Genomic DNA, 23,823 nt, shown 5'->3' with positions numbered 1-23,823 from the left:
AAACAACATGTAAAATGATAGGAAACTGCAGTGATTCCAAGGACCTTACGGCCCCATTCAGTTAGTGTCATACATACAGGCAAAATCAACACTACTCAAGCTGCTGGAATTTATGAATTAAATGCAACTAGTCTTCCACATTCTGAGCAGGTCTGGGCAGAAAGAGAAATGATGGGGACTCAGGCAGCTGCTTGCCTCCCCTCCCATATTCATGACTGTGTGGGAAAAAAAGTTACTAGAAACCACCATATTATTATACAGTCAGTCTTTATTATGGATAGAGTCTGTATTTGAAACTCGCCTACTTGCTAAAATTTATTTGTAACCCTCCAAATTAATACTCCCAGCACATGTGCAGTCACCTGCCAAGATGCACAAAGCAGCAAACCATTTCAGTTGCTGGACAAGCACGTTCCCACTGAGGCCTAACAACGCAATGTTCTGCCTTCTTGTCTCAGCTCCCATACTACAGAAAAGTGTCCTTTTCACAAACTGTTGAGTGCTGCTTTTTATAGGCGATGATTTCACAATTTAAAATGGCTCCCAAGTGTCCTGAAGTGCTACCTAGTGTTTCTAAGGGCAAGAAAGCTGTAATGGGCTTTCTGGACAAAATATGTGCCTTAGATAAGCTTCCTTCAGGCTTGAGTTACAGTACTGTTGGCCGTAGGTCAGATGTCAATGAATCAATGGTATATATTATATCAGGTGTTTTAAAAAAGAAACATACATAAAACAAGGCTTTGTGTGGACTGGTTGACAAAAATATTGTAACCAGAGGCTCACAGGGACCTAACCCTGTATTTCCCCTAGGAGATTCAGTATTCACTAATAAATTCAGTATTTGGTCAATCTTACTGCTAATTTCACCAGTTATTATCAAGTCTTAGGAAGCATTTATTAATTCCTCCAAAGTATCCAATAATATCAGACCAACCTGAAAATAAGCATTAGTCACCTCAGGTCTTCCCCTAACTGAAAAGTTTCCAGACTTTTCTGTCAAATCAGTTCATACATATGTTGCTGTTATATGTGGTATTATGTGGAACACAAACCATTACCTAATTATTTATGAGATTTCTGTTGTTTTCTGGTTTAAGGGGTACATTTCTAATTCATTGGTACTGTACTAGAAAATTCGCTGCACTAAATGTCTGCTCTGGTTGGGCTTGAGATCTTACATTTTTATGTTTGGGAGTATTATCCACATTCTTGAAGTGAGATAGGAAAGGGGATGCCCCATGTTCCTCTCAAACATAACTAGGGGTTCTAATTAAGGATGTGGTGTGGGACAGTTATACAAACAGCAAAGCAAATGGCCTTTGTTTGGGATCCTCATTGGGTTGAGGTAACAAGCTGGATGTAAGAGATTCTTTCATCTCATTTGCCCCAAGTGCTCTAAAAGGGAGAAATTAAAAATGATCAACTAATGAAAGGTGCAAGGGTTTGTTTTGCTTCAAAGGAGATTGTTGGCATCCAGCATGGACTCCCTAAGAATAACTCTACAGAAAAGGTGAATGAAGGAAAGCATGATACTTAATTTGATGTTTACTTTCCAAGTGTTCTTTGTTCACACTTCGTAAAAGTTACAAAGTCAGATCTCTTGGTAGTAACCATAAGGAACTTTATTGGTCTCTAAACATAATTCTTACTCTCCCTCTTCCCTGAGTTAGGCAAAGTGAAGAGGCATCTCACATTAAAAAATGCCAGTTTCTCTCTTGTGTATATTTAGGGTGGCTAAAATAACTCAGAAAATGAACTAGTTATAATATTTTTTTCTTCCCAAACTCTGTTCTCCATAAATAGTCAACAGAGTAATTGTCTAAGAGGCAGAAGGGCATAGACTTTTACACAGTGGGAGTCCCCTGACATTCCTCCTGCCGTCAGAGGCTTGAGCTGAAATCTTTTCTCATGTTTGCACTTTTCACTAAGACTTTTCAAAAAAGACTTTATTCTAACACACATTTAGAAGAAAAAGAAAGTTAAGAAATTTTCCTCCAGGCAAATAATTTATAAGGGGGAAAAAATCCCTTCAATATGATTTATTTCACAGGGATTTTTGAAGAGTGAGGGAAACAGATCACTGCTGAAATTCCAGGATGGCTGTTAACAGTTACCTTGGAAGGAAGAAGTAACAATGTTCAAAGAATTATTAAATAAATCTATTACTGTTTTAACAGCTATCTCAATTTGGCTGGACTGTGGCTAGAATTTGTGGATGTCCATTCAATCTTACTGGAGTTTGACAGTCAACCCCAGTATGTTAATCTCAGCAAGAATGGAGCGGCCTGGTGCAGGCAGGGCTCCCTAAGGTGGCCTCAGGAAGTCCTACTCTTCTTTGGGTTGGTGACTCACTAGAGGAATTCAAAGTTCAAAAGAACTTGGGACATGATTTCATCATGTCTGCAACCTGCACATTTTTGCTATAGATAAAATCACTGAGGCCAAAAAGACTTAGTGGCTGAGGTTACTAAAATGGAAATAGTTCTAAGGCAGATTGGAGCCGTCCTGTCTCCCAGTTTGGGGTCCCACCACTAATCTGAATCTGCAGTGAGCTTCACTTCCATCCCTAAGTGAGTGGTGATTTTCCCAGTAGTTAATGTTAGTGTCTAAACGTGCTGCCATCAGTTGCAGGATGGGACCCTGATCATGTGGGGAGGAGGGTGAAAGAAGCCCGAGGGACCTTTGAATGTTGTTGCTAGGCTGAGTACAGAGAAATGCCAGGCTGCCTCCCCAGACCAAAGCCCCTCTCCCATGCTTCTCACTGCTCACAGGCCTTGGTCTCTCTGCACTTCTTGTGACCAGCCTAAAACAGAGGTGAGTCTGCATGAACCTGACAATAAGCATTACTTTATCTTGTATGAGGACAGTTCATAGTTTTAATGAACTAGTTTTCATGTGAAGAGGTAGGAGGAGGGTCCCAAGAATATATACAGTTAGAATGTGCTGTGTACAGGGGAAAAGGTTGTTAAAAGCCCTGTGTGTGTATATAATTTCATTATCCCTATTCCTTATTCCCTTAGTAAAAAGCAAGTATTCGCCCTTATGTTTATTGCCGCATTATTTACAATAACTAAGATATGGAAGCAACCAAAGTGTCCATCAACAGATGAATGGATGAAGAAGATGTGGTACGTATACACAATAGAATGTTATTCAGCCATAAAAAGAAAGAAATCCTGCCATTTGCAACAACGTGGATGGAGCTAGAGGTATTATGCTCAGTGAAATAAGATAGGCAGTGAAAGACAAATACCAAATGATTTCCCTCATTTGGGGAGTATAACGACAAAGCAAAACTGAAGGGACAAAACAGCAGCAGACTCACAGACTCCAAGAAGGGACTAGCGGTTACCAGAGTGAAGGAGTTGGGGAAGGTAGGTGAGGTGGGAGGGAGAAGGGGATCAAGGAACATTATAATTAGCACACATAGTACAGGTAGGTCACAGGGAAGGTAGTACAGCACAGAGAAGACAAGTAATGACTTTAAAGCATCTTACTACACTCATGGACAGTGATTGCAATGGGGTGGGAGGGACTTGATAATATGGGTGAATGAAATAACCACAATGTTGCTCATGTGAAACCTTCATAAGGTTCTATATCAATGATACCTTAATTTAAAAAAAATAAGCCAGGCAGAAAAAGACAAATACCATATGATTTCACTTATATGTGGAATCTAAAAACAAAAACAGAACAAAATAAACAAAACAGCAGTAGACACAGAGACATTGAGAAGTAACTGGTGGTTACCATAGGGAAGGGGTTGGGGTGGGTGGGTAGGGACCGTGAGGGTGATAAAGTGGCACAAAAATCTTAGTCATAATATAAGTTGGTCATGGGAATGGTAGTACAGCATGGAGAATATAGCCAATGATTCTGTAACATCTTCCTATGTTGACAGAGAGTACCTGCACTAGAGGGGGTGAGGATTTAATAAAATGGGTAACTGTTGAACACTGTGCTGTATACTTGAAATCAATATAAGATTGTATATCAACTATACTTCAATTTTAGAAAAGTAAAAAGGAGAAATAAATCATATTGGGGGAAAATATTAACTAATAGAGTGGTTATTGTTACAACTGAAATTACCACTTAGGATCTAGAATCTCAGCCAAGATCCAGACACCATCTTGTTTATATTGTGAGATTTTTTTCCTCAGTATCTACAGCCACTAAATTTCATTTCTAGGCTGAAAGGTCAATTTAACAGAGTTCTTTACGCAAAAATACATTAATATTTTTACCTTCATTTTACTGACATAAAATGATATATTTTACATCAATCAAAATAGAAAGTTATCCTAAAATTAAATGGCATTTTTGTATAATTTTGATGCCAAATTGAAAAAACAAGCTTCAAAAGTGCTTTGAAAGTGGAACTAAAGTACCAATTAAAGGAAAATGTACAGGCAAATTAAGAATATGTTTTTTCCAATGACACTGAACCTCGGTAATTTTCTCCATGATGATTTGAAAACCCTATAATTCTCATAGAAATCTGGCAATGTCACTCATTTTCCCTCAGAAGAATAAGTACAGAACTGTATGTTGTGGCTTGTAATTCAAGGAAATATTGCTTTAAAATGGAAATAGGGGTATAGGGGTCACATGGCAGGATTCCTGAGTATCATCAAAAGAAAGAAATCTAAGCTGCATTTCACAATACAGTAGCTTCATTCATCACCTTTATTTTTCATGTTTGCTAATTGGCAAAAAGATGAAAATAAAATAGATGCTATTCTTTGTACAGTTTAGTGACAGTGTGTTTTATTTCAGTGGAGGGTGTGCTTATGAATCGCCTTTATGATGACAGGTGGATGGTTTGCAAGTGTTTTATTTAACAGCCCATTTGTAAGAAGAAGAGCACCATCAGAACCTAGTACGTGGGTGAGCATGAGCCCACCTGGGACAGGATCCATACGGCGCCACGGAGCTGGAGGAGACAGTGGTCAGCAACCAATCTCACTCTCCATGTCAACAACAACTCCGGGTATTGGTCCAGGGAAATCATTCAAATTGTGAAAGATTTACTAAGGAAGATGCTGAAAATGGATTGTTCTCTTTTGGAAATCAAAGAATGTATTAAGGATTTTCCATGGCCAACACCTTCCTCCTGCAGTTAGGGAAATAGACCAGACCTGTGACTTGGGTCAACCTAGACCACGAGTTCTGACTTGGGTTCTGTTTATATCACCCACTGTTCTTGCCAGGGTAGGGGAGATTCTTCCCTACCTGCACTGATTGAAGATGTGTCCAACGCAGGTGGTGAGATGACAGAAGAGACCAGGGGTCCTCTCGCCATCCCTTACAACCACACACCTGAGATTTGTTTAGTGTTTATACAGCTCGGGGCCCCAATCTTTAGGTTGGGTCATGCAGGGGAACAGTTTGGCACTCCAGCACTCCAGAAGTGCCCCTTGGTAAACATCTGTGGTTTGAACAAACCACAAAACTTCTTGAGGTAACCAAACCTGTTCCGTGGGGATGGGCTGCAGGGAATAAAGACAATGGCTCATGGTCCCAGAGCACCATTTCTCCACAGAAAACCAGCCCCTTCACTTTGCCTTCAGTGGGATAAGCCCTGAGTGAATGGCTGCTAAGATCCAAATATTAGCTTTCATGTTTCTACCACAGTATAATTTCTATCTGCTTTTTGATGAATATTTAAAGCAGTGCTTTTTAAAATAGACAGATTTTGGTAGGAGGTTAGCAGGCCAGTTAATTGGCAGTGAGAGAATGTAGTAGAGTTTTACATCTCATTTTAGAGAGTAATTTCAAATATAACAGGTTGTTGATATATCATACATGGGAAACTGTTAGTTTGCCCAGATTTATGAAAATCCAATATAAGAAATCTGACCTTCCCAAATGAACTCAGCAGCAACGATTTGCACAAGAATCCTACCTCTTCATTTACAAGAGCTTTTTTTTTTCCATTTTAAATAGCATCTCCGCTAGTAACTTACTGTTAATCTAAGTACACTGATGATTAAATTAACTGCTAGAGACAGGAGCTTCAGGGCAAGAAAACAGTTAAAGGGTTAGCAACCACTGCCAATTACAGGATAATCAGAAAGCACGTCATCTCTTTAATTAAGTGTAAGATAACGGGAAAGGCAATTTGATTTATGAAGATTCAACCTACACCCAAATTTCAAACTCCATCTATTGCAGTGAGTGTAAAATATCAAGTTGTTCCTAGTCCAAACAATGCTAAGTATGATGCCTATGTTAAAAGAAAACAGGTTTGCTTCAATTGGTGCTTTTTCCATCTTTAAAGCATTTTTACTCATATTAAACATGAACTACAAAAATAATTTGACTCTTTAAAAAGGCCTATAGCTATATTAGCCATCTATCATTCTTTCAAGATGAATTCAAATATCTATTTCTTTCTGAAGTCCTTCCAGATTTCCTTATCTGGGGGGAACTCTCTCCTCCTCTGGGTCCCTATAATGCCTTACTCATATTTCCTGCAAGAGGATTTATTCTATCGGTTCTAAATATATAAGTCTCTGCCACTAGACTGGAGATCCTTGAGAACACAAATTGCCTTAACTTTTATGTTTTCATCAGCTACATGAATTCCTGGATCTTAGTGGACGTTTAGTAAGAATTTATTTAATTATATTTATGGAGAAGAGGAAAAGCATAAAGTTATAAATAATCTCATTAAAATCAAAACTGACAAATTTCTACTCCAAATATTTTGCCTCCAGTCACAGCTGGTCACATGATCACAGAGTTCCCTGGCGGGTGTTTTTTTTTTAATTCCTGTCATCGAGTCATAGAGGGAGGTGTTGATGAGCAAGGTGACGGTCAAAGTAATGGTACCAGAGAAGGAGAAAAGATGAAGTGTTTGGACAACCAATGAAAGAGGATCCATCTCTACAGATCCACAGGTCTGGAATTGAATATAAGGTAGCCTCCAATGTTCTGTATGAAACAAAGCACCTTCTGCCCTTTACCCTTTGGAATTATAGTGCTTTCTCCTTCCATTCCTCTGAAGGTAAATCCTAGAGTTCTCTGATTTCCTCACTGGCTTTCATACACACCTCCCTGACTCCTCATCACACCCGCAGACTATATCATTCCCCCCATTTATCATTCCTTATCTTTTCTTAACACTCACCATCCTTGTAATTATTTAATGTTTCATTCCCCTGAAGAAGATGGAAACCTCGCTCATCGTCTCACTGCGGTCCATCTATTGCTGAGCACACCTGTGCACACAGATACTCAATCTCTTTATTCAGTGAGTGGAAGGAAAAACAGAAGAAGGGGAGAAACAGCCTCACATGAAGCTAGGCCAGACAAGGACAAGGACACAGACAGCTAGGGCTGGCAGGCCAGTGTCCCTTCCTTCTCCCCCAGTCTTTCATCTGAACTGCTTCAGGAGGGAAGACACTTTGTTCAGACAAGTCTTAAGCTATAGACCAGAGCTTAAGAAAGAGCTCAGAGGAAGGCCGAACACAAAACAGTACATGCTGCTGTGGGACTGAGGAATGTATACACTAACATGAGGATGGAGGTCACAGTGCTACCTGTGACAAAAGATTTTTAAAATATTTTCTAAGGGACCAGGCTCATACATAGTAGCATTATCAAGATGACTATTATCTGACCTGAATGAAATGTTAGTGGATCTGAAACCATGTGCAGGACCAATTTAATCATTATTTACAGTCAAAGATAGGAAGTATAAATTATGAAGGCCATGGCCAATGCCTTTGTATTATCAACATAATAGTAAGTTCTGATTAAATTAATTTAAGAAAAACTTTGGTAATAATAAATGTTGTGTCAGATAATTCCTTTCCCTATCCCTTACAAATCCCTATGTTGTTTTTAATAACACAAGTTCTTATCTAGCCATCCTCTGAAACAAATCCTTGAAGGTAAAGAAGGACTTCCTGGAATGTTCTCTGCAATTCCCTTTATGTATGTGCTCTTCTTTTTTCTTAAACTCTAAAGCTGGCATTGCTAGTTCAACACATTATTGCAGACTTGACCTTTCAATTTCTTACACAACTGTGTCCGTCTGATAAAATCGGAACCTGTCTGCTGCTATTTCATCTTGCCCACCCCCTTCACAAATTACCACTTGGGTATGTGTTCACAAGCAGATCCTTTTAAAAGGTGTTTCTCTATGTCTCAGAAATATAACAAAAATAAGGAAAGACTGAATTTCAAGCACTCTAACACAGTTTTGACCTCTACTGTGTATATTCTACCCAGCCCTGGTGCCTCAGGGCAGAGAAAGTAAAATTACTCTGCTCCTGTTGTAAATTTTTGTGGCACATGATTGATAGGGTATATCTATCACTAAGTCTATAATTACCCTATAAAACCTTAAAGTCACCTCTCAAACCTACTATTCAGTGGGCAAAAATAATATTTGCATAATAAAAATGTTAGAGGCTCCCAACAGAAATGTAAACCTAACTGCCCTCAATTAGGTAAGGACAGTAACAAGGCAGGTCTCAGAAAGAAACAGCCCCTGAAACTTAAAAAAAAGTAAATGCCTAGTGGTGAGTCTCACGCACACATGGGAGACAGATAGCCAATTTATCTTTGGCTGGAAAACAAGGTACTGAGAGGTTAAAATACCTTTTGACAGGAGGCAGAAGAGGAAGTGAGTTTTGGCCTTCCAGAACCCAGAGTCCCTTCTGTAAGACACGAAAGACACCATTCATGCTGTGCGGGTGGGCTGAGACCCAGGCAGGCGACAACGCAGTGGAGTGGTGTTATGGCACGTTACTCATGAGAGCAAAGCTCAGGGGAAAGACTCAACTTTTATTTTCAAGTCCTTTTTCTCCCCAAAATGGACTAGCACTTTGCACATTTTCAATTCTAAGCTACCTTCATACAGATGCTTTCCTCATAGCCGCCACAAATAGGAGTAGCAGTGAATCCATATAAGGAAGTATCATTGGAAAATTTATAAATTGATGCTAATCTTCTGTGGGTATTTATATATACAGAGAAAGAGGAAAGAAGGAGGTTGAGAGGGCCAGGCTTTGGGCGAAGCCTTGGCACACATGTGCACACCCATATCATGTACGTCTGGGACAAGGAAGCAGGAAAACGGTGATGGACAACCTCCATGCAAGGTGGTGACAAGATGCAGGCAGACAAGCCTTCCTGTTAGGAGCACTTTATATGTGAGTGGACCCTGGCCCTTGCCCATGACACTGAAGTTACTCAAGAGAATTTTAATAAGCTATTTCATCTTAAAGGAAACCTCGGGAAGAGATTTTGTGCCCTCTTAATTTTGTTCCTTAAATTGTGACTCCACAAATATTTACCCTTAAGATGGAGAATCATCCAGCCTCTAAGCAGCGACAATCTTCCTACCCAACTGGTAACACAGGCCCACCCTCACATCTCTGACAGCCAATATTTTGCCTTCAAGTCTTTTCCTCCTCGTGTGGCTGTCTGGACCCGTGAAGTGCTACCTGAATTCCTCTTCATGCACTTCCAGACAGCAGACACCCCCCACCCAGCCTTCCCTTCTGTAACCACCCCACTCCTCTCACCCTACCATTCCTTTATCATCTGTCATCTTTTCCTCCCTGAATCCTATGCAGTAACTAAAATGGGGCTCAACACTGTGATGCGGACCCAACATGTTACAATACAGATGTCCTTGCATGTCAGTATTTTCTCCCAAACACACACAGGGTTGATAAGCTTCATTATCCTATGAAACTGGATCCTTTTATGTCAAAACCTGGATGCTCAAAGGCCAAACCATTCTGTCTACTGTGTCTTGGCTCAGCTGCTGGCAAGCACTCAGGTCTCTAAATTTAGATTTTTCCCATGACTTAGCTCAGGCAAATGCCCGTTCCGTGCCCTAAAGCTCTTCCCAGATGTCAGCCATTCCTGAGTTTAATCTCAGGGACCAGGTCATAGCAACCAAGCTTACACAGCAGCCCCAACTGCCCATTGGCCACCCACCTGGCCCTCTTCACAGGTAGAGTCTGCTACCCCTCCCTGAACAGAAAATTCCAGAAGTTTCTTCTTTTCCCAGCCTGCCCTAAAACCCAGGAAGTCCTTCACTAACACAGCCCCCCCCCCCCCACACCGCACAGGAGGCTGGGTCCCTTCTCACACACCAACCCCCAGTCGCCTGCCCTCCACCCTCACAGCGGGGACAGAAGTGCTCATGGAGTCCTAGCACAGAATCAGAGCTCAGGACTCATTCACCATAGAACAACAGAAAAATCAGAGCACAGTAGATCAGCTCATCTGCAGATTAAATGCACTTCTGTAGGACTGTTTAGAAGATAAGTGCCAAATTTCATACAAGCAGCTTAGAAAATAAAACTTGTATAGGCATAAACTAAGGGGATAACATATGTGTAAAGGCAGAGTGGTATCAATATGTGATTTCTGTGGCATTGAGACATTAAACAGTTACCTCACATAGCTGTGTAACCAGGTCCCTTCATGAAAAGGCATTTCAACCTTCTACCTCCAATGCAGCAAATTGATATTATTGCTTCACCTGTCCCCATGATAGTCCTGTGAACCAAGTCAAGAATGGACATCTCTGTTCACAGACTGAACAGGTGAGGCAAGATAAATAATAAAACATTCCAGTATGTAATGGTTTCTGTCAAATCCAGAGAAAAGGCTGTAGTCTAGATAAAACTGTTAGCAGACTATTTTACATCTCAAAATTGTCTTTTTCAATAAGCCCATGCCTTTCAAAGTATAACAACTACACAACTCCAATGCTGACTGTGGCCTGTGGCTCAAGTGCATGTACCTGGGTGAACAAATACTCTGGTTTCTTTTCCATGGTGTCTCTCCTCCTCAAAGGCTCCTAACCACTTTAGAGGACCTTTCTGAAGAATATGCATGAAAACACGCCAGCCTGAAGCATAACTGTCTCGTGCTTCTCTCTGCATCTCCTTCCTAAACCTTCAAAGAGTTTAGTCTCTCATCTTCATTTCTCCAGCTGGCACTACATACACATGAAATCCAGGCTTATGATTGTACAAAGAGAGTGCTTTGATTTAAGTTTTCTTTCCTTCCTACATAGGCCCTCACAATGAAGCCTAAACCTTTCTGTTTTCTTTGCAGGGTGAGAAAACCAAGCCCAAGGAAAGCCCCTTGGTTTCCTATAGGGGACAGATCTGCAGGACCCAATGTTAAAGCCATGGGAAAATTCCAAATTCAGACACCAGAGCCCTTTTGAGCAACTAAGCCAAAACAGCCAGAATGGTTTGGCCTTTCGGAATCCAGTTTCACAGCAGAAAGAATCTCAGCCCTGGGTGTGTGTGCATGTGTGTGTGTTGGGGATTGTACATCTGGGGGGCAGGGAAGGAAGTGGAAATTTGTTTGCTTCTCCTCCCACACCCTCCCCTTTCTCCTCTGACAACATTCCCCATCACACCTGAGAGTGATCCGAATAAGAGCACTTGAAGGTGGGGCTCGAGCAAGGGAACCATCACCAGGTTACCCCTGCCTTCTTCAGGCTGCCCAGGCTCCTTGGAGGGAGTGGATGGGGAAAACACAGAGTTCAGTTCCAGAATCCAGAACTTTCTAGAAGGGACCCCCCAAATAGGGCCCATTTTTGTGCCGTATAGTTTGACAAAGCTCCTATTTAGGGTAATTCCAAGCCATTTGGCAAGCATGCTTTCAGTTCAGGAAGACGATGAGAAACCACCAAAGTTTAATTTGTGAAAACTCCAGACTCTCATTTTCGTACTGAACACAATACTTACAAACACAGGTACACAGACAAATCACTCTATTTTTTTTAAATACCAGAGTCCCCTTCAAGCACAATCCCTTGATTACTGACCTTAGCTGGAATCTCGTTGCAGTTGGATGGAACAGAGCAGCTTAACTTTTCCCCATGTGCATCTGCTAGAATTTGACCCTGGTTCACCTTTGAAGAGCTGCCCCTGAGCTCTGGGCTTTGAAGGAAAAATAGCTTTCTGGAAAAAGCCATCACCTTCATGATGACACAACAAGGATAGGCATCTACAGGCTCATTAAAACATAAGCCCCCAGATGACAGAACTGCTTCTGAGCATTGTTTGCACCCTGGGCCGGCTTCAGAATTAGTCACTGCAAAGCTTACCATGAACAGAACTCCCTCTGAATCCCAGGTCCTCATTCTCAGCCCAGATCTTTCACCATTTGCCTTGTAACATTCACCTGTCACTGAGTCAACTGTTAGCCCCCGACTTTCAAAGCCAGCCAGGATTTCAATTATCCTGTTATATAGTGTACATGTGTGTTTGTGAGTGTTTCTGCCTTTGGGGTTTGGAAAATGAAATAAATAATCAAGTGTAATATTCTCCCACCTTCAGTCACTTTCCTGTGCCTAACTGGATGTCTGGCAGATAACATGTGTCACAGACAGTGCCTATCACCAGAATTTTAGTTACACAACCACTGGCAACATGCTACCTGGGAGGGAACACCACTGGGCACCCCCAGGCTGCCCTGTGTGGTCCACTGAAGGAGAAGAGAGAAGAGGGTCAGGTGGTGGGGCCTGAACCAGGTCAGGGCATATCAGGAACCAGGGTACTGCGGCTAAGGGAGCGGGCAGGATGTGTGCCCAAGCCACCTGGGACTCCCATGTTATTCTGCCTTCTCCATACCCTCTGCCCTTCCTCAAAAGGAGCTGTTCTTAGGAAAACTGAGTTATGGCCCTGAATAAATCATTTAAACTTTCTGGCCTCAGTGATCTCATCTGCTATCTGGGATGGCTGGTTTATACTGCAGCTCCTATGTTCCCTGATTCCCTGAGCTAGATTTTGATCTGAGTTTGTTTTGAATCTCAGATCAAGACTAAGACTCAACCAGGAGGTAAATTCAAAGAGAAAAGGGTCTTGGGACCATGTGAGGGAAGCAGGCATCCGGTCTGACCCAGGCTCTGGTCAGCTCAGGGGGGTTCGGAGTGTGGGTCCTGGGCACCCTCCTGCCCCACGCCACTCCATGCTCCCCAAGAATTAGTTTAGCGCTTTGTGCCAGCCACTTCTTTAATAAATGACATCTTCCTTTACATTTTCACATAGATCCAAGCTTTAAGAAGTCATTAGAAAACCAGGTAGAAACCAAAGGGGTCTCTCCAAAACAGCTCTTAAATCCTCTACTCTGGGAGGGGCAGAGCTACAGGCTCTCCATGGAAGTCATTACCCTGTCCTTCCTCATCATGTCACCAATACCATGACTGCATTGCCTTACCTCACTCCATTCATACCCTCTCTGAAAACATTTTTTTCTGACCGTCTTGGTTAAATATATGTATATGTATCCAGACCCCTATGCTCTGCTAGTCCAGATTTTATATTCCTTGGTCCTTGAGCCTTTCTCCTCTTCTCCATGTAAATGAAACCTTCTGCTCTTTCCTGCCTGTGACATTGTGTGTCTTATCTGGTAGTTATTCTCCACTGATCCAACACACCATACCTGCATTCACAGCCATTCGGCTGCAAGCATGCTATCACCTCAGCCCAAAGATGCCTAAATGAAGCATGCAGGGCCACAAACCCAACCTCCAAGACTCAGAAAGCAGCATGTGGGGCCAAAATATCTAGATGCTCAAACACCACACAAAACACATGCACAAAACAAATCCTCAAACTGCCGGTCACTTCTGTGAAAATTGAAAGCTCAAGGTTCTTTAAAAAAAAAAAAACACGAAAAAAACACCATTGGCTTAGTACCATCAGGAAAATTCATTTTTTCCCTCCATTCTGTCCCTACATCAAACTTGGTACTGGGATACATTTCCAAAGGTTTCTTTTTAGAACATCTTAATTCTGGCAGCAGGAAGTCAGGCATATGAAATGACAGATCAGATACAAAGACTCATCAAATGAATTCCTGTCTCAGGGCTTTTCAGTTTTGAAGGCTTTCTTTTCATGTGGGCAAAAGTCTCTCAGCTGCAGCCACAGTCTGAAACATTTTCCTCACGGGAGGAAAGCTGGTCAACTTCCCAAGCCCTGGGAAGAGTGGAGGTTTCTACTGTCCAAGCTCTGAGAGCCCCCGAGGCAGAGCAACAATGTCTGTGAGTAAGGGATTAAGTCAGGAAGAAACAAGATGGTACATGCCAAACCTCCTCCACGCTTTGAAGAGGTGATCCAGACCGGTTCAGAAGCAGCTGAGCATGTTCTAAGAGACTTGTAACCAAAGTGTTAAGGCAGACAAAAGGTGGCGGCGGGGGGAGGGGGATGCGGGTAGCAGCTTTTTGGTTTCTGAAAAGATTCTGGAAGCACTCAGTTTTCTAATCTTTGTGGCATTTCCAAATCAGGATCCCACAGACCCATTCTTTCAGAGTCCAGCACAATAAGATGGATTACACCTTACCTAGAAACGTTCTGTATAATCAAAGAAAAATGCTTCCTGACTTTGTACCGAAAATGAAGAGATTTTTCAGAGTAAGGAAAAGCAATTTAATTATCATTAAACAACATTTAACTGCTGCAGGCAATCGTTCTTTGCAACAAAGTATAATTTAACTTGGAAGAAACCACAGAGACCCACAGCCCTCCCAGTCTCTCACTAGGCAGGCAATAAAATGGTCAGGTATAGTTCAGTCCAGGTAAGCTGCCCAGGTAGACAAGACCTAGCTCCACAGCAGAGGAGAGACCCCAGGAAGGGGTAGCACCCCCTGGAATCATGCTATTATTTTACCTGGCTTTTGTCTGCTGTGCTGCAGGGCCCTCGACAGCAGAAACTCAAGAAGCCACCTTCTTTTCTTGGTCTTTCTACAGGAGGGCAGGCAGATGGCTCCATGGCCAGACACACAAGCGGACATCAGCAGTCAGCTGCCCGGTGCCCTGGCTGTGGGTCCTGCTCTCTCCTTGCTCAGCCTGTCTGCACTGTACCCATCCTTCCCGTAACTGGCCTGACACACCCCGCAGACCTGAGGCCCAGGATTTGCAGTGATTCCCGGATAGAAAATTCCGGTTTTTCATTGCTCTGTAAATGCAATCTGGGTGGGGTTTAGGTAATCCGGATGCGGACACCAAAAAGAAGGGCAAAAATGTGCCTCTTTTCCATATATCTCACCTGGCCACATGGGATCAGCCCACACGCCTCTCATAAAGAAAATTAGAGTCCAAGGGAGGAGCAAGGGACCATCTAAAGTTCATCGGCACACATTTGAGCAGTAATGTTCATGTGCAGTTTCAGATTTAAAAGCCACATGTTCTCTTGGTTCATACCAAAATGTATTTCCCACATCTTTACCATCACGAGGCAAAGCCCAAATTGCCAACTGTCTCACCGCCTGAGTTTTCATTCTGAAAAGGGGTATAATCATGGTGCACAAGCTTCATTTCTGGACATAGCCGCCTTAAAACTTACTAGGCTGAAACTTCTAGAACAATACAGTAATGAAGAGGGTTGGCTACAACAACCAAATCCTTGAGAACCACCTGAAGGACATGCCTCCCATTTCCCAATGGCAGAGCCTGGGCCACCTCTGCCACCAGACCATTCTTAGGGCATGGTGTCCAGGAACACGTGCTGGAGTGTAAGGGTCACCAGGCATTGAGAGTCAGAAACCTGGGTCCCAGATGTTCTCTGGCCTTCACAAGCTGTTTAACCCAAATCACATCACTTCTCTAGGGCTCAGTTTTCCTCCCTGTAAGATGTGGGTGTTGAATGCTCTCTATTGACCTTATCAGCAATTCCTTAACTTTTCAAACAAGTTCAGCTGAATGCCCTAAAGGTGCTAGAGTCTACTGCCACTGCTCAGCCAGCCTGAGCTGGTTCCATCTGAAGGCCCTGCCTGAGCTAGGAGCAGGGAAGAGCTTCCGGTGGGGTCCCTGTGGGAGCTGGGAAATTCAATTGCTGACAATATCTTAGCTCAAATCAGCTACCACAAAATGAAAAAAATTAAGTTGAACTGAGACATAAATTAGTGATTTCTTTTTCTGAGGTGAGAGCAGATGAAAAGCCAAAGGTTAGATGGATCATAGCGTCATTGGAAAACCCCAACTTGGGGACACAGGAAACATATCTGGTTTCAGACATTATTGCATTGACTTAGGCCTTCTTTTTTGGTCAAGATGAAACCTTTTTGTGACCTAACAGTGGATACTTTGAATATATGAAACCCAATGAATATGTTGAGCATTAGTGAAAAAAACAAAATAAGGAACAGAAATGTCAGCATTTGACCTTTGAGTTAATGACACGAACACTGGATGGCGTTTCTGACACCAGGTGCGGGGCCTTGTGTAGGCAAGTCACAGATGCCCAGGATCCTATCCACCGCCTGCCTTGGGGGGGTCTCACAGTGTGTCACGTGGGGCCCTGGAGTGCCAGAGCACTCCTTTACGGACAGCCCCAGAGATGGAGGCGGGGGAGGCTGGCTTAATTAAAAGTCCCCCTCACCAAAGGGACTTCTCAGTAGAATAGTTTTGAACAAAAGCTAAAAATACTGCCTTTCTTCTGATTAAAACCCTTTGTACCACACTAAGAAAAAAATCCAAACTCCTTATTGTGACTTAGTCAGCCCCCCTCCACCTCTCCCAGGTCACCTTGAACAGACAAGCCCTGTTCTGCCTCAGGGCCCCTGGTTTATTGCTTGTCTTCCTGAAGACCTGCTGCCCAGGCTTCCCCTGACTGTGTGTGAGACCGGCTTCCTCTTTCTTCCCTTCACGACACTGATCTCAAGCCTGAAGTCATCTGGCATGCCCTCTGCCTACCCCCAGAGAGTCCAGTCTCCAGAAAGGCAGAAGCCATGTTGATTTTGCCCAGCGCTGTTTTCCCAGCACCTGGTGCAAAACCTGTCCGAACTAGAGTCAATCGGCTGAATGAATGAACAAGTGAGTGAATGAATAGCAGTTCTTTCTAAACCCAGTCATCACGTGTGGTTGTATCATTGTCAGGCTAATCGAAATTGCCTTATTCTCATACTTAATTCAAAAAGCAATTTCACTGATCCTCAAAACTTTCCTCTGAGGCCTTTCCATGGGATGGTGGAAGGGCACTGGGCTCTGAACCTGTCCTGCCTTAAAGTAACTGAGCAATCTCGGACTAGTCAATACCTGGCTTTAGATTCCCCACAAGACCATAACAGCTCTCAGGGCCCTCCCACCTTAAACAACCATGAATAGGTAAGACCCTGATTAGTAGACACAGAACCTTTCTCACAAAATGTTTTGTGAAATGGTTCCATTACAGTTGCTTCCATGTATGGAGCATCTACAACATGCCGGGTATATTTTATTGTGTTTTGCTTTATTGTACTTTGCAGATATTACATTTTTTACAAATTAAGATTCATGGTAACCTGCATCAAGCAAGTCTTTTTTTTGGGCACCATTTTTCCAACAGCATTTGCTCACTTCCTGTCTCTGTGCCACATTTTGTTAATTCCTGCAATCATTTCAAACTTTCTCATTATTATCATGTTTGTTATGGTGATCTGTGATTAAAACTCACTGAAAGCTCAGATGATTGTTAGCATTTGATTAACAATAAAGTACATTTAAATTAATGTACAATTTAAAGTACAATTTAAATAAGTACAGGCTTAAATTAAGGTGTGTACATTTTTGTAGACATGATGCTATTGCACATTTAATAGACTGCAGTAGAGTGTAAACATAACTTTGATTTATACTGGGAAACCAAAAAAGTTATTTGACTCACTTTCTTGCAATATTTGTTTTATTGCAGTGGTCTGGAACACAACCAGCAGTATCTTGGAGGTATGCCTGTACTGGGCTAAGTCCTTCTCACACTCTGTCTCCCATCTGCACCACCGGGCTGCAGAAACGGAAGGTTCCTTAGATTGACTTGCTGAAGACTATACAAATATTTAGTGGTAGAACCAGTTCCAGAATCTAAGTCTGTTCAACAGCAAAGGCCAGCTCTTCCCAGCTTACCACAGTGCCTTGTGAAGTGGATAATTTGTTTGCAAACATGGTAGTGCTGGCTTCGATAGGAGTCAGGGAGGTAAGGAAGACAAGCATGGGATGGTGGCGTAGGGGGCTGTGGCGAACCCCCCTGTCTTGATGGGGCAGCTGCTACTTAGCTCTCTAATTGAAATTTTAACAAAGGAATTTGAGCCAAGGGTTGCCTGATCATCTGATTTTTTCCCCCTCATAAAATTTGATATTTATGTAAAAACTCCTGATTCTACAAAGTTTTGAAGTCTATCAAGATTTGTAGACACCATTATACAGGCCTTTCTAGAGAATTCAGGTCCAGGCCTGATGCCTTTGATCTATACTGACTCTGGCATGAACAAACCATTTACCTATGAAAGTTGCCCAAGTTGTCCCCTTAGTTCTAGTGAGAGCTTTTGCAATTAAGCGGACAAATATTGGCAACCAGAGTGTGCGCATTTGGAGGTTATTTTGCAATATGTGAGCACAGTACCACTTTGTGAACCAAATTCTAGGAAACGCAGAGTATTCTTTCTCTGGGATGAATTCCACAGGTCTGCTCATGGAGTACAGGTTTCTGAAGGAAGGGATTTGATCAACATATGCTGCCTTCTGTAATGATAGGAGGAAGGCTGCTTAATAAATACATTCCTGACAAGTCAGCTTCAGGCTGACTTCAGAGACACTGTTAAGTAGCAAAACTGACAGGTGTTCCAACCGCCTCTGTTTCTTCAAGTTCACCCTTTGGGATAACACCAAAATGGAAAAAAAAAAAAGAAGTTGGGAGGTACAGAAAGGACAAGAGGCTTCAGGGGCAAAAAGTATATCATTCCTTGCATGATTATATTGTTTGGAAATCCACCCACATGAAATGAACACCAGTTTTCATAGTAAACACCATAGGGATCCTAGGAAAATGCCCTAGGCTTTAGTCAGAGCCACTGGGTTCAATCCCCACTCTGCTCCCTAAAGAATCAAGTCTCCAGACTCTTCTAAGCCTTAATTTCTTTATTTATATGTATGCTTTCATAGGATTTTTATTTTAGAGGATTATGTGAGATAATTTGTTTGAAAATTCCAACATATAGTAAGTTGTAATACTTGTAGGCATTGCAGGAGTTATTTGCAGTGGTCTGAATGCATACAGGGAAATTTTTTATTGTTATGTTGGCACGCATAAAGGCATATGAGACTTGGATGTATATGTCTTTTAAAAAGCCAGTTTCTATTTTACATTTGGAGGAAACTACTGCATTTACCGCAAGATCTAGGTTTGGCCCATTTTTCCAATGATACAGAAAAAGTTCAGTTAGGCTTAAAAGTAACCTGTCACCATCCTGAGGCTACAGTAATTATATTCTCTTAAATAGAGTTGCTTAAATTATAGCTTTCCTTGTTTTTGCAATCACAGCCACTATCCTACCCTTTTTCTCTAAACATAGTTGTTCATTATTAGTTTTTAGGTTAACCAACTAATATCAGGCATATGTTTATTCACTAAATACCACATTAAGAGTATTTATTTTATATTGGTTCTCTCCCACAAATATTTGTAATTAGCTGCAGAAGTGAGATATTTTACAAAGTAAAAAAAGAATATATCTGGGCAAAAAGTGAAGTTTCAAAAGCACCTTTTGAAAGGAAGAAAGAAAAGTCTAATTACAGCAAAGATATATAATGATTAGTGCAAAAGGAGCACATAAATCAAATCTACTACTCTTGTGGTTTTTAATGTATTTTGTGCATCTGAATTACAAAGGAGTTAGAGTTTAATGTCTAAGACTTTCTTTAGTGATCTGGGCATATAAAAAGGTGATGTTTCTTTTCTTTCCAAAGGCATTCTCTGACAGTGTGACTTCCATTCTTGACTTGACTAGCTGTTAAATAAGTCTTTTCAAATCTAAATATTCTGTATATTGAAAGTTTTCTCCATTTAGGAAACCAAATTATATAGTTATATAGTTATAGACTGAATAGGAAAGTCTAAGTACCCTGTCTCCAAACCTAATCCCCAGTAACTTGGCAAAGGGTAGATTTAGTTATAAAGTATTTTCATGTAAATGTTTTTGTATATGGGACAGAAGGTGGCCTGAGCTGGGAACATGAATTTCCTGCTTTTGCTGAAAAGTTTAGGCAGCTTAGACATATTTAATCCAAACACACCTGAATCTTAGAACCCAAAACAGCATTTATTTAGAGAGGTGGCATACTGACTGGAATAAACTGGTGCAGGGAAAATTCTGCTGGGAACAAGACACTAAATAAATGCCTTCTGAAGTGACCACTCCTCTAAAGGAGGAGAAGAAGAGAATCACTTCCTTTGCCAAGGGACAGCTACAGCAAAGCGCCAATTTGCTCCAGTCGGTGTGTGAGAAGGAGAAAGGTGGAAACTGTAGGCCTCCTTAGGACAAGACAAGCTACGCTACAGGGCAACAGGTTTGTTGTGAACTAGTTTTTAAATTTTAAAGTAGTATATGCATATGATAAAAACAGAGAAATCCAGAAGTTAAAACTAAAAGCTTCGATCTTCCTTAGCCCTCTAGTCCCTCTCTTTGATTTATCAGGCATCATTCTAGAAATATCTGATACAGATAAATACACAGAAAATGGATGTGGTTTTTTGTACAAACAGGAACAGCCTTTTTAAAATAAATGGGATCATGTGACCTACACTGCCCTGTAAACTGTATTGCTGATGTAACAGAACTCAGCTATGTGTCCATACCGCAGAGGGTCTGTTTCATCTACTGTCATGACTACAGTGAGTTGTAGTACCTGCACGAGCCATAACATACTCGCAAACGTTCACATTGCCAGAATAAACTGGTGAGTCTTTCCGAGAGAAATTGGGCAATACCCATCAACACTAGTAAACTAGCAATAGTAAAGTAGTAATTTGACATCTAGGAATTTGTTCTTCAGATGTGCTGACACGTGCACAGATACACAGAAGGTCATTGCTGTACTGTTCATAATAGGAAGAGAAAAAAGAAGCAATCTAAACAGCAATTAAAAGAGGTCAAGTTAATATATTATGGAGCACTACTATAATTGCTCTGAAGAGAGAACAGTTTTAAATCACACTTTGTGTTATTTGCACCATTACAAACACACACACACTCCACAAAGGAGGCAACTGGCTGGAGTTGCTTTCTTCTACAGCCTTAAAACTCACCCTGAAAAAGATTAAAATAACACAGTTAAAAGTGAAGAGAGCCCATGCAACCTTTCCTTGTGCAAAATTCAAATGAACTATTTTTTTAAATTGCCCTTCTGGAACAGTAGGTGGAGTGACGGTGGCGGTGTGCTCACCTTACTTATGACTAGTATGACAACATGATGCGACTACGGGATGGTCGGTGGGGGTGGGGGGTTTTCAAACATTCTTAATGTCGGTGGGGGTGGGGGGTTTTCAAACATTCTTAATGTCAAAGACTGAAAACGCCCACATCTCTGCTCTCTCAGCCGTTCCAAGAAATATGTGAGGCAGCAGCTATCTTTGCTTCTGAGTGGCAAATGCTAAGGCAAAGAAAGTTCCTTCCTCAAAGTTTCCAGTGCCACACAGCAAATCAATAAAAAACACCTCTCGGATGGGGTCTTTGCTGCCTCCATTTTCAGCAATCTGACTGAGCACAGAGCAGGGGGACCCACGCAGCTCTGAGGACAGCCCAACAGCCCCACCACTGGGTTTATGGGGCCAAGATGATCATCCCCATTTAAGACCCCTAGTAAAACCAACGGTAGGAAACAGCACTCTCATTTCTGTTGCTTAATCATGAGCAAGCAGACAAGAGACAAATTAGGAGCACCAGGCAGTGGCACACAGTTGTGTGACATGAAACCACAATACAACATCCTGGGGCTACAGAGGCCACAAAAGCTGTCACCTACCTTTATGTTGAACTGACTGCACTCATGCCATCTCACAAAATCAGCACTCCATTCCTTCTGTATGATCTCTAGAGCAGTATTTCTCTGACTGTATAATATTTTACATTTGTCCTTATCATTGATACAAATAAATAGTTCAAGATAAAGCTCATCCAGGTCTCTAGCCTTCCTCCCTCCCTGGTCCTTCCCACCTTAAGCTGCCCTGAAGCCCCCAGATACCATGTCCAGATGCCACACAACTGTCACCACAAACCAAGGATGACTTACTTTGGTCTTATAGGGGTAGCAGATTTAGTGACCTCAGAATCCTGCCTCCAGAGAAAACAAAAATCCTTCTCCCCCATATTTTGTCTCAGTAACAATTACAGGTTAAATGGGAAATCTGGGAAGTTTAGAAGAAGGCAACTGATATTGGAATGACATGGAAGGAAATTCCACCCTGAAATACGAAAATGACAAAATTCATAGGCAGAGTCCAGCCCTGATGCTCACCATTCATAATAAAAACTGGTTTCTGGGGAATTATAGCTTCTACTAAAGTACATTTTTACCTGCTTAAGGAAAAAGTTGAGAACAGAAAAACAAGAGGAAGCCTTGATTCCTGTGTGGGGAAAGCCTCCCCCATTCCACCTGTGCATCCCTTCAGCGGCCATATCTGTGCAGAAAAGCAACATTACCTAGTTTTCCACCATTTTTCAGAATAACTTCTTTTCTTTCACTAAATAGATTTTTGGAAATGACTCCCCATTAGCTTCAAAACAGGAGTGTTTCTGATTAAATTAAATTGATGAGTAGCAATAACAAGGGCCTTAACCTTAAACAGCTTCTAGAAATAACTTCCCTCCCACTCAGAACTCTCCACAGAGCCTGCCCCAGAGGAAGTTCTAGTTCCATTTCCTGAACTGGGAGATTTCAGTGCTTTTCTGACTGAAGAAATAATTTCCATGGGAATTCCAAAAAGTTTTTAAAAGAGAAAAATACAATAGTGAAAGAGATTAATTCCTTTGTAAGAGGCTTTAAAAATATGGATGCTACATTTTATTTGGAATATGAAAAGACCTACGTATGTTCTTCGATGAGAGACCTGGGCTACTGGTAAGTGGTGGAGGCAGGATTGGAATCCAGACAATGTGGTCTTGGATCCCTGTCCCACAGCTCCTCTGACTCAACAGACATTCATTGAACCTGGTGCAAAACACACTTCTAGATGCAATCACTATGTGTAAATGAACAGATAATCTCTGAACAATACAATAATTAAGTATAATAAAAGGCTTTACTGGACTTCTAAAGTCCATCAAAAATGGGTAGAAGCAACTGTGTAAGAATATTCATTAGTGTTTCTGAAGCATTTTGGAATTTTGGCACCCTATGATGTTTGATTTCATGATTCTTTTCTACTTTAAACTTGCTGCTTTGTGGTTCCTATCTGTAATTGAAACTTTGAATGGCATAAATATTTGCTTTCAGACTCATAGATCTGCCCTTGAGATAAACTGCCCAGAGCTTTTCCCCATGCCCCATACCAGGGCTGGGAACAGAGTCTGCAACGCAGCCTGATGCCATTCACGTGATCACACTTAATGAACACATTATCTGGGACAAAATGACCAGCCTCAGCAGCTCAGAGATCAGGACGCCTTTAGAATCCCACTCAGTGAGCCTGTCTTCTAAGAGACTTCTTGCAGGAGTGTGGAACCTGAACAGTTCTGAACAGTCCAGTGTGGAAAACTTGGAAAAGTCATTAGGAAAACCCTGAAATGAATAGAGTGTTTTCCCTGGCTAGAAATACTGCTGCTAAAAATAACACAATGAAAAACATATTTGTCTCTTGAATACAATGGATGTAGAAGAGAACTGTGGGCTGTTTCAGTCTGGGATGTAGAAAAGGGAGGAAGGTGCCAAGATCTAGAATACAAAAGGGAAAGACTATGTGTCCAACCCCTCACTTCCTGCAGCGATTCCCACTGCTCCTTGGAGACTTGGTTGCCTGCTCAGGTTTTAACATCAAAACCTGACTTTTCTTGCAGGGCCAAGAACAATGGGAGGTAGG

At 41.7% G+C, this 23,823-nt stretch overlaps 1 protein-coding gene across 15 annotated transcripts in view; it reads right to left on the bottom strand.

The window, feature by feature from the left end:
• KIAA1217 (KIAA1217 ortholog) overlaps nucleotides 1-23,823 on the bottom strand; it is a 638,036-nt gene that overhangs the window by 237,403 nt on the left and 376,810 nt on the right. The window contains exon 1 of one of the 15 annotated variants that reach the window (XM_036880957.2): nucleotides 14,668-16,467. The exons of the other annotated variants lie outside the window; for them this stretch is intronic. Coding sequence (XP_036736852.2) covers nucleotides 14,668-14,769 — 102 coding nt within the window. The 5' untranslated portion in view covers nucleotides 14,770-16,467. Of the gene's footprint in view, nucleotides 1-14,667; nucleotides 16,468-23,823 lie in introns of those variants that run through there. 15 annotated transcript variants of the gene reach the window in all.

Source organism: Manis pentadactyla, chromosome 3, assembly GCF_030020395.1.
Source record: "Manis pentadactyla isolate mManPen7 chromosome 3, mManPen7.hap1, whole genome shotgun sequence".
NCBI classification, from domain to species: domain Eukaryota; kingdom Metazoa; phylum Chordata; class Mammalia; order Pholidota; family Manidae; genus Manis; species Manis pentadactyla.
Note: the sequence above shows the minus strand (reverse complement) of the source record. Positions and strands in the feature narration are given on the sequence as shown.